The sequence below is a fragment of the Vigna unguiculata genome, chromosome 9 (assembly GCF_004118075.2).
Source record: "Vigna unguiculata cultivar IT97K-499-35 chromosome 9, ASM411807v1, whole genome shotgun sequence".
In the NCBI taxonomy this organism is placed as follows: domain Eukaryota; kingdom Viridiplantae; phylum Streptophyta; class Magnoliopsida; order Fabales; family Fabaceae; genus Vigna; species Vigna unguiculata.
In genome coordinates, this window is record NC_040287.1 from 28,043,810 (window position 1) to 28,055,772 (window position 11,963).

Here is an 11,963-nt window from a genome sequence, read left to right on the forward strand (position 1 = left end):
AGATGTTTCTATTTTACCTAATAGTCTCACATCGCTTAGAAAGTCAAAACTTAAGGTAGCTTAAATACTTCTTTCATTATTTGATGCACCTTTTAAGAAAAAAAATCATGATGAAACACACTCCAAAGCAGACAATACCTTGGATGCATACTGATTAATAAAGATTCTATTATCATACTTGGAATCGAAACATTTATGATCACCGTGGTACTGATAAAAAAACCAAGTGGATATTCATTAAAAAAACCTCTGACACTTACCAAAGGTGTAAGAAACTCCTACTATGTGTATAAATAAATTACCGAAGATTATTCTAATCTCTCTTAATAAACCCCTTTAAAATTCAAAATTTTGTGTTGATGCCGTTTTTTCTTTTTTACACAATACAAAATTTGTATTGCTTTTGTGATAACGAAATAGTCTTCCATAATGTAACTGTTTAATAATGCATTTTCAAAAACAGCTTTTTGAAAGTAGTTTTTCTACGCTCTTAAATTTTCATTTGTTTGGTTTTTAATTTGTTCTTATTCGTAAGAGGGAGAAAAAAAATTTCACTATCAATTTTTAAATAGCTGTCTAGGAATATAGAAACAGTTAGGGGAGCTTATATTTAAATTTAAATAGTAAAACAAATTGTAGCATTTGTGCTATGTTGTCGATATTTCCTAGACAAGTGCATCCAAAAAAAAGTAATCAATCCTCTAAATATATATTTTTATATTGAAAACAAATATATTATATCTTGTATGTAATATTTTAAATTTTAATTTTCTCAATCCTTAAAAATCTGACTAAGATTATATATTTTATTGTTTATATGACTATTTATTGCTTTTCCATCACTATATTTTGTTTACATCCTTGTAAGTCTTAAAAGTTTTATCTGTATTCCTCGGGTCACTCACATTCTGGCGTTGATTTATAGGAATCAAACACAGATTATACATATTTTATGAGTAATATTTAATTCAACTAGTATCAAACTTAACTTTAAAAATAAATAGGAAAAATCTTTAAAAAAACTCTTCAAAATTATATAATGGTTGAGATAAACATATAATTTTTAATTAAATTGAATTATTTTAATTTTTTTTAAGTATCTCAATTATTTGAATTATTGTTAACAAACATTCTATTTTAAAAATTATTTTTTAGTATAATAAGATATGTTAAAGTTGTCATATTTAAGAATGATTCTATTTTTAAAAACTAAATTAATATGATAATTTATGTAATTTCTTAAAAATTTATCTTTTATATAAATTAATTAAGTTCAGTGTCAATCTAGTTCATTTCAAATATTTCTAATATCCTTAATAGCATTTCAAACACCTTCACCTTTATCTCCTTGCCTCTGCTTCACGTTGGCGTTGTAGATGAGAAGCCCCAAAAGGTTGAGCTCCAATTGGTGCCTCTGAAAACATTCTCCATGGACTACATTAAATAATGAATTTCGATTAAATTATAATTTTATTCCATTGTCTTTAAACATGCAGAAGAGAGATTCTTTCTTTTTCTTATGTACACATTGTTTTTATATACTTTTTAATTTCTAGAAAATCAATTTATTTAGCTTCTTCTTCTTTTTTTGTCATATCTCCTTGTCCAACCTACAACTTCTTTATAATTTCTAAATTATCTTCTCTCTTTAATTCCTAATAATTTTCTCTTAAACTCATGTCGTGACTTCAAATCCTTAAATTTAAATCTCTTAAATAATATGTCAAATTTAAAGAAACAAATTATACAGATAAATATGTTTTAAAATGAAATTAATATATAACATAATAAAATTGTTACAACAATTAAATTATGTGGTGACATAGGCCATTGAGGTTGTTTTCCCTAATATGATATAAAGCAATTGAAAAGCATGAATATTCTTTTTTAACTTTTATTCCATCCTTCAATAGAATTCTTTTATTCTAATTGGTTTAGCCATTTTATTTTCTATAACCAGTGTATATTTATTTAAATTACATATATTATATACAACTGTACAATTAAATAAAGTATGCCATCAACTTGCACCTCTTATATATCTGAATATTATTAAAATGAAAACATTTTAAAGAATTGACATTGAATAAAAATATTTTTTTAAATGTTTGCTTCTACAGATTTTATTCTTTTTATTTACTTTTTATTTTATTTTTATTTTATTTTTTATATATTTTAAATATTGAATTTTTTTTTTACTTTTTATTATTTTCATCTTCATTTCTTAATTACTTTTCTTAATCAAAACTTTAGTTGTTCGAAGAGTATATTACATGTACTTTAAGATATTAATTAAGTTTTAATGTACATAACACTTGTGTTTCTTGTGTCTTCTAAAGAAAACCGAATTTATTATAAACTTACTTTTGACTCTTGTCTTCTAGAGATAATTTTTGAAAAAAAAAAAAAGTCTTCTATCATTACTATTACATATCCTTTGACTCAAAATATTTTTGATGTTGACATTACAAAAACTGTTCCCATAGTCAGATAATTATCTTTAAAATAATAAAAAATAGAAAGAAGATTTTTTTAAAGCTACCAAATTTAATGAGTTTTAACATATCTTACCTTCCTATAGCACTAGTTGTGACTTCAGAACATGGTATCATTTAATATTTCATCACCTGAAAATTTATTCGCAGTCATTCAAGCATGACAAAGTGGAAAACATTTTATCCTTCGTTAATGTATTATTTTTCAAAATGAAAAAACATCAAAATGAAAAAACAATGTTATTAGTGGGTCAGGATAATCATATCATATAATACAAGCTTTAGAAAACCTCAATTGATAGAGTAAATTTTTCACAAGACATTCACCAAAAATGAATCACACAAATATGGAATGAATTGGTCCGTTTCAAAATAACTAAATTCACCAAATAAAGCATAATATCTAACATTTGCTTTAAATATGAAAAGCCTGACTGAAAATAAGTGCAAGTGTGTGCAATTGGTTTTTTTCTTTTTCACCTCATGCTCATGGATTTCCATGGGATATTTGGGAAAATCTAAAATATTCTATGCATTACATTTTCAAATTGAAAATTTTGAAGACATATTCCTAATTTCACAATATTAAAATATAGTTCATATTACATAACTTAAAATACATTTTCTAATCCATTAATATACTCCAAACTTTTAAATTATAATATTAAGAATCCAAAAATGTATTTTAATTGTATACACAATCTACACTAAATTTTCTAATAAAGCTTTGGACTGGATGGTTCTAAATAGATTTTCCAACTTTATAATTCAGAATAAATTTTTAAATTATGCAATTTAAGAAAAAAATTGATTTTTTTTTTTCACATCTATGAATTTGCATGAAGGATGGGGGAGACACCAAAAGAAACTGGGATAGTGGTGTAATGTATAACAAAGCCCAAAATGATCATTGTACTAGGCCCAAAAGTGACGACGTACTGAAAAGACACACAAGACATTTTTGGTTGTAAGTGTGAAATATTAAATGCAGTAAATGATTTATTTGTTATACTAATTACCTACCACCTAATATGTCTCTGTGCACCAAATTCAACTTTCCGAGTAAAAGTGCAAAATCTGATGGAATAAAATGAAAGTACCATGAAGCCGAATTTGTGTAACAGAAGGAACATGTTACGTAACTTGTATAACTAATAAGTGCCTAACTGTGTATAGCTTAACAAACAATAGGTCATTAGAAGAATTTTCTATTGACAGAAGTACCCCGTAACGCAAGGCTTTTTGTCCATTTGTGGTGTTTCAATTATTAGACAAAGGTCGTAAATGGCTTGCTGCACCAAATAAAACACATTTTTTACGGCAAAGGATTCCAACTCATTAAGCAGGTTGTGAAGGTGTCAACATCCTAAAGCTTAAGACTCAATACCCCATCATTAATCTACCCAACTAATTCCCACCCACCCGGAACAAATGCATATACTGTTATCACTTCTTGACTTCCGTTTCTTGTTTTTCTTCAAGAAAAAATTGCAATTAATGGAGTAAACCATCCCTAAAACCTAATGTACCAGAATTCAAACTTCACCTTCAAAAACGATGTTTTGTAACCATAAGGAAAACCCTCTTTTAGCCCTACCCCCGTACCATCCCTATCCTGTTTCCTGAAATCACGTGCTCCTCAACAAACCGACAAACGCGGGTTCGACGGGTACCCCTTTCAAGAAAAAAATATTGAGGAGTTCTTTTCTTCGGTTATTATTGACTTAAATAAAAACCACAAGGAAAAAAAAAAGTTTATGAGCGCAGGAAAAATCCACAGGGATGATGAACAGGGTTTGGGACTTATCCGGCACCGCCACAAGGCTGTGTTTTTTTACACGCAAAATGGCACCACCAACAATGGATACATGCTTCACTATCATCACCAGTGCCTTCCCTGAGAACCACCACCACCTTTGTTCTTCCCAAAGAAGGCATTCTTGGGTTTTGACTTTGGTAACTCATTGATGTCCATAACCTGAATAGTTCTTTGCCTTTTGGCTATACACCGCACAAACACACCAAATTACACGTCAGTTATAGAGAGATAAAGAAAAATCACAGCATGAAAATGAAAATTATAGAGACGAAAATTCCACCATTTTCAGCCTCTTTGTAGTTCTCTTGAAGCCGCCTTCTTGCAGAAGCAAGCCTCTCCGCGTCAAAACCGCTGTCCCTTTGTCTCTGCAACCATTCAACACTATGTGAGGACCACTTAAGACCCCCTTTTACCTTGACAGATAAAACCACCACCACATTCATATTTTAGAGAACACCAAAATGGTTGAGAAATCATATCCATACGTTTTGAGAAGCAGATGCAGGGGTTGAAACTGACGGTGCCGGCGTGGGTTTTCGCCGAGGTTCACTGCGCGGAATTACCTTCGGTTTGTGTTCTGCTTCTGAGTTGTTACGGTCAGAGCCTGAGCTCCCATCTGCGTCAGCATATAGACCATATCAATCAGAAGTGAACTACAGTATCCAAAAAGATTTGAATCAGATGCCAATATGCTTATACTATACTCACTGTGTGGATTTGGCGAGTATGCAAAATCAGGAATCTGCAAAAGGAATAGAAGAAGAATGAATATTATTAGCTCAACTTTCCAAGAAAAAAATTAAAGCACTACGCGAAAAAGATTTCTTTGACCTCAACCTGATGATGATGCCCATTTTGGGTGGTTTTCTGCACAGGCGAGTCTCCATCAGCTGCCAATACCCCACCAACATCATCATTAATTATCATTAATAATTTCACATGCACTTTAGAAAATCCTCAATATTAACCTAATAATTAATAATTAATCCATAATCAAGATTACCCATCAGAGTGTTGCTTCCTCCCTGTGGATTCAACTTCACCCACTCATCCACAATTTCCTTCCACTTCCTGCAAATACAAAAAAAGAAAAAAAAAAAAAAAAAGCAAGTCAATCGATTGAAACTCTTGCAATACGACAACATCAAATTCCGCAAAAAAATGAAATTATTTTTATATCTCTTCCTAAACCTGACAAGCAGCTTCACCAATCGACGAACGTCGTTTGAAGGATGCTTCCGTAACCGATTCACGTGTCTCCCTATGTCAGTTTCCTACAGGAATCAAAATCCAAACACCGTTAAATGAATCATAAAAAATTAAAAAATAAAAAAGTTTCAAAAGAAAATTAACTTACCTTCAAAGCTTGGAATGTAATATCCATGTCCGCGAGGCTTTGCAGCAACTCCACCAATGAATCTTCAGACTACAAAGGAGAAAAAAAGCAAGCCAAATTAAAAGAAAACATTAATTAACTTGTACTCTCAATATGAAAAGAAAAAAATACTTGAACTGAATAATTAACAATACCTGGTCAGGCTCTTCGAGTTGTTCTTTAATATCTAGAATCTTCTTCTGTTCGTCGTCAAACAAACCACCGTAAGGATCCAACTCCTCGCCGCCGTCATCGTTTTCCAGAGACTGCGGCGTAGCGGGGGAATTGGCAGCTGCGGCGGCGGCGCGTCGCTGAGGTTGCCGTTCGGGGCTAGGGCTAGGGCTGTTCTGCTTCGCGACTTGGTGGCCGTTGGGCCTGAGGCGGTGGCCGTCGCCACAATTGCGGCACTGCGGAGGCGCGGCCGTGGCGGAGTAGAGGCTCTCCACGATGGAGTCGCGGCGGCGCTTCAATTCGGCGGCGCAGTCCGCGGAGGCGACGGCGATTGCGGCGTCGATGAACATCCAGACGTCGACGCCCGAGGTGTCCAATATGGATCGGAAATCGTCCAAATCCATATCCGAAGCGAGGGCGTGGACCGAAGCAAAGAGGTTGAGGTAAAGCGATCGATCGGAGATTGGTTATATAAGATGAGCTGAAGAGGAATTTCTTCGTTTATCCCTGAAAGGCTAATGAGCACAGAAAAAGAATCTGGGAAGATTCCTTGTTCTGTTGCTTAGGCTTTGGGAGATGTAGAGGTTAGGTTCTAATGTAACATCAGGGGATCTAAATTACTGTAAGGGGAAACGGCAAGGGATAGATCGAAACGACGTAGATCTGAGGTATGGATATGGAGATTGATCGATTAAGGGTTGGATGGAAGTTGTGGATAATGGAGGAGAGGATAGTACAGAGAGGATGAGGATTGAGGATATTCGAGAAGAAAAACCAAACCCTTGATTAATATAATTGATTTGATTTGATTTGCTTTGATTTGCTTTGGAGATGTTAATTAGGATTTAGAAGGTCGTGTACAGAAGAAGTATGGTAATGGTATTGGTATGGTATGGCTGCAGGGTGTATACCTGTGGCTGACCAATACCATTATACATTACCTTACTTCTCTTTCGTTTGGTGCCAAACTCTTTTTTTATTATGTTTCTTTCCTGTGGGCTAAGGGAGATGAACACAAACATTTTGAATTATTTGCATTTGGCCCACGTCTCCATCGCTAAAAATTTAATTCATAATAATACTAAACTATTTTAATTAACTTTTTTAAACATTTTCTAATTATCATAGATAATTTAAAATTTATAAATCAATCAAATGACGAAAAAATTAAAGACGAATGAAAATATTATATGATGGTTATAAAAGATATGTTTGGATAATTTTTTTTCTACTTGATTGACCTTAATCTTTTCTACTTGTAAAAGATATGTTTGGATAAAAAGTAATAATATAGTTTTTACAAAGTAATAAAGGTCTTCATAAAAATTATCTAAAAAATATTCTAATATTTTTTAAGATCTTTAACTTATATTTGTCTCTCATAATTTATTGTGCTCGAGGATAAAAAATAAAGATAAAAAAGTGTGTGAGGAATTGTATGATTTACAATTTTAAATAAAGATAAACAATTGTATGATTTAAAAAGAAAAAAGAGCATGAATTTAGGAAGAATGTTTAAAGATGTCACTCGTTATAATGAGGAGAAAATAGGATGAAAGCTACCTCATAACATATAAAATTATTCATTTCTCCTCAATTTTATTGGTAACAAAATTCTTGACCAAACGCATTAAAATCAATTATGTATTCTCAAAGAATCAATTATCATCTATCTATTTTTTTGAAGATAATTGATTCTCTCATGTGTGTTTATTAAGTATAAGAGACTCTCATCTTTTTAGAATCAATTATCGTCTCCATTTTACATCATTTCAATGTTATTCTCGTGTCCATGTCATTTTCACTGTGCAGAAGGTCGTGTATCTCCCATAGTGGTGACCTCAAGTTGTTGGTGCCCTGATATGGTAATGCATTCGATCTTATGGTATTGTTGGCATAGTGATCCTGTGTTGTTGGTGATCTTGAGGTGGTGGAGGTGCCCCTGCTTATCGTGTTATGGTGGTTGGTTATGTGTGATTAGTAGGTTGAAGAATAAGAAGAAGAAGCAATCTTGAGAAATAAGAAGCTGAATAATAATAATAATAATAATAATAATAATAATAATAATAATAATAATAATAATAATAATAATAATAATAATAATAATAATAATATAATATTAATAATAATAATAATAATATTAATAATAATAATAATAATATTAATAATAATAATAATAATAATATTAATAATAATAATATTAATATTAATAATAATTACCACATTTCATAAATTTACATTAACTTAGACCTACGTCATTTAAATTTAAAATAATTTCATAAATTGATATTAGTACTTATTTTTGTTTAAACTTATCCCGTGCATTTAATTAAAACTTAATATAAACCAATATTATTTTAATTAAATATAATTTCATAAATTCTTTTTTTAATTTGATAAAAACTCACATTTTATTATAAGAACATTATTTTGAAATAACATTAACAATAATAAAGAGTTAAATATGGTTTTAGTTCCTTAACATTTAGTGAAAATTAAAATTAGTCTTTCTTCTAAACTTAAGCACAATTTAACCCACCAACTTTAGAAATGCATAAACTTAGTTCTTTTAACCAAAACATATTAAGTTTATTTGACATTTCAAACGCGTTTATTTATAGAATTTGAGTTATTTATATTGTTTGATACATTTTTGCTTCAATGTTAGCTGAGAAAAGACATTTGAAACGTCAAATAAACTTAACAAATTTTGATTAAAATGACTACATCTACGTATTTTTTAAAGTTAGATGAGTTAGATGACTAAATTGGATTATAAGAGAGACTAATTCCAATATTCACTTAAAGTCAAAGATTAAAAACATATTTAACCAAATAATAAATAATAATAATGATAGTTATAATAATACTATTAATAATAATAATAATATACAAATTATTACTTAACAAAATTTAACTCAACTTTATTTCTACGAATCCTTTTTATTTTAATATAATTTCATCAATTTTTACTTTTCTTTTTATATTTTAAATAATAATTTACATTTCATTTTAATATAAATTTACACGGATTATATTTAAATTACATTTATTCTCAAGGAAAAAATATTAATCATCTAATTTTATTCATTAAAACATTTTTTAGTCTTTAGAGTTTATAAAGTTATATATTACTTTCACACTATAAAGTTAAGACAGTAATAAAAGTAATTTAATGTAATTTTTTTTTCTAGTGAAAATACATGCACACATGTGTGTCCTTTTCTTTTATTGTAGACAATTACTTTAATTTAAAATGAGATAACTGAATTTAAATAAATAGTTATTGAAAAGGATAAAATGATAAAAATAATTATTTTAATTTTAAAAAATAAATAAATTTAAATTATTGATCATTTAAAGGTTAAAAATTGAAATGTAATTATTTCAGTTTAAAATAACAATTACTCAAAAAATAAATTTTGAAAGAAACTGTTTACACGAAAAAGAATAATTTCATTTATATATAATTATAGATACTGAATAATTGTTTTTCTAGTCTTCTATGAAACATTTTTTTTTTGTTTGTAGAGAATATTTATGAGAGACAGACAATTCAGTATACAAAGTATTTTATTTTCTTGATCATAGGACATGTCAAAAAGGTTTGTCAAAAATGATATTGTATATTTGGGTAAACTATATATGATAGAAAATAATATTGTCATAATTATACTTTAATTATTGTTAAACCTCTTAACACTTCTTAAGATAATTACACTTAGAATTTTTTAAGGAAAATTCTTCATTATTTTTTAAATTATAAGGATTTTTTTAAATTAGATGGAAAATTCTTAATTACTTTTTAAATTAGAAGAAAAAATCGTCATTATTTTTAAAATTAGAAGAAAAATTCTTCATTATTTTTCAAATTAGAAGGAAAATTCTTTACTATTTTCAAAATTAGAAGGACAATTCTAATTTATTTTTAAAATTGGAAGGAAAATTTTTTCATTATTTTTAATTTTAGAAGGAAAATTCCAAGTTATTTTTAAAATTAGAAGAAAATTCTTCATTACTTTTAAAATTAGAAGGAAAATTCTAATTTATTTTTAAAATTAGAAGGAATTTTTATTTTTAAAATTAGAACAAAAATTCTTTACTATTTTTAAAATTAGAAGAAAAAATCTTCATCATTTTAGAAATTAAAAGGAAAGTTCTTCATTATTTCTAAACTAACTCTAACCCTGTTTTTTACATATAGTAAAAATTAAAAATAAATCTAATAATTATATTCCAGTAATATAGTTAGAATTGGTTAAAAAATAATGAAAGCAATATTTAATAAAAATATGAATTTTAATAAAAATTTCAATATATCATCTATATAAAAATTAAATTTAGTCTCAATTTGGAGATGGACAATTTTGGGACTGAACTAAACAAAATTAATAAAATTGAGACTAAATTGAATAAAATTAACGAGAATTGAGACTAAATTGAATATAAGACATGTGACACTTATATTGACTACCACGTGTCATTGATAGCGACTTGACATGTGGCATTGACACTGACTAAACAAGTGGCACTAACACTATCACATGGCACAATATTGACTAGACATGTAGACAACATTTTTTTTAATTAAAAAATTTTAAAATTAAAAATATTAAAGAAAACCCACGAAGTGACATGTGACATGTTGTTCACCTTTCGTTAGCGATTTAAACCGCGTTACCAAAAAAGACCAAATTAAACAAAATTGACGAAAATTGAGACTTTATTGAACATCTAAAAAAAGGACCAAATTAAATAAAGTAGATAAAAATAGGGACCAAAGTTGTATTTAAGCCTTATTTTTACTTGATTCCAAAGTCTTTGGGTTATGTGATTTGAGTGGTTATGTGTCCATCATCAAGTTTAAATGTTTTGCAAATTTTGAATACATAATGACAAATGTTTTGATCCCAAGTCCGATGATAAAATCAATGTCAATCAAAATACATTCGATGTATTTTTCTTTTGGAGCTTGTCTGACACAATTTTGTTCCTAAAAGACGTCTTAGTGGGTGGAAGGAAGAATGAGTATTTAAACTGTCTTAAACCTCGACTTCTAAATAGTATGAGACAATTGGGTGCGGTAGGAACAACAAATAATATAATATAATGGGTCAAACTTCTTTAGTGACCTAATCAATAATACCTATCATGAAAATTTGATGCTTTCTTCGAGATACATAAATGAAACTTTAAGAAAAGACTTAAATTTGGTGATTTCTTAAACATCAAAGAATGAAACTTTACGAGATTTTAATTTTAAGAAAAGACTCTTAGTGTTACACTTTTCACTCATAATCTAGAAATAATGAGATTTACTTCATGAATTAAAATATATGATTTTTTTTACTACATAATGTAAATAAGGGTATTTCTTGATTTGCTTCTTGATAAAATGTGAATTTTTATTTTATTTCCACACTTTTTTTTTAGAAATGAGTATGAAAATTTTATTTGGTTATTTTTTATTAGTTATCCCAATTATATATTATTTGTTATATATAGTGAGTTATTTTTTTCCTTTTTTATTTGGACAATCTAGTGCTAACCAAAGTAAGTTTAATTTTTATTGGGTATGACTTCATTTCACTATAATTTTTATTTTTAATTTTAATTGAAGTCATGTCAAGCTAACACGACTTCAAAATTATACTATTTTTGTAATTTTGAAGACAAAAATGCATCATTTAGGCGCTTTTGTTCCTTTGTGTTTTTGTTGGTCACTTCAACCTTTGCTTCTTCCTTCATTATTAAAATCGAATATCAATTATAAGTAGGCATTCCTTTCATATCATTGGTCATTAATTTCCATCTTAACATCTCATGTTTCTCTTGGAGTTTCCATCTATGCATACTTGTTTAATTACACTTTCATTGCTTTAAGGTTCTTATTCTTCATTTGTTCATCTTAACTCTAAACATGAACTCCTTATTGGTTCTTATAGATTTGTTTTCTTTATTGAAATAAAAAAAAATATTTCATACCAACGCTTAGGGAGAAATAATGGTTAATGTAACAAAACATTGTATCAATAAAATAAGAAGTAAATGCTTTGGAAATGGATGTATTCTTATTAACATAACTTTTATAAAACATGAGAGA

At 28.5% G+C, this 11,963-nt stretch overlaps 1 protein-coding gene across 2 annotated transcripts; it reads right to left on the reverse strand.

Annotated features, from left to right (window-relative positions):
• Positions 1 to 3,576: 3,576 nt before the first annotated feature.
• On the reverse strand, positions 3,577 to 6,767 carry LOC114163839 (probable mediator of RNA polymerase II transcription subunit 26c). 2 transcript variants are annotated; one of them, XM_028048194.1, is made up of 9 exons: positions 5,845 to 6,767; positions 5,672 to 5,740; positions 5,506 to 5,588; positions 5,318 to 5,385; positions 5,146 to 5,204; positions 5,023 to 5,056; positions 4,800 to 4,930; positions 4,595 to 4,679; positions 3,577 to 4,496 (listed from the first exon to the last, which is right to left on the reverse strand). In XM_028048194.1, the coding sequence occupies exons 1-9, from the start codon at positions 6,262 to 6,264 to the stop codon at positions 4,378 to 4,380; spliced, it is 1,068 nt and encodes a 355-aa protein (XP_027903995.1). In that variant the 5' UTR covers positions 6,265 to 6,767; the 3' UTR covers positions 3,577 to 4,377. The 2 variants fall into 2 exon arrangements, with proteins under 2 accessions (XP_027903995.1, XP_027903996.1); XM_028048195.1 differs by having other exon boundaries at positions 5,152 to 5,204; positions 5,845 to 6,759.
• Positions 6,768 to 11,963: the final 5,196 nt, after the last annotated feature.

Excerpts from the sequence above, each read along its gene's own strand:
- LOC114163839 (XM_028048194.1), bottom strand. The coding sequence starts at position 6,264 with ATGGATTTGGACGATTTCCGATCCATATTGGACACCTCGGGCGTCGAC. Across the intron at positions 5,057-5,145 it reads GGCATCATCATCAGGTTGAG|ATTCCTGATTTTGCATACTC; the intron begins GTCAAAGAAATC and ends TTCCTTTTGCAG. Across the intron at positions 4,931-5,022 it reads ATACTCGCCAAATCCACACA|ATGGGAGCTCAGGCTCTGAC; the intron begins GTGAGTATAGTA and ends ATGCTGACGCAG.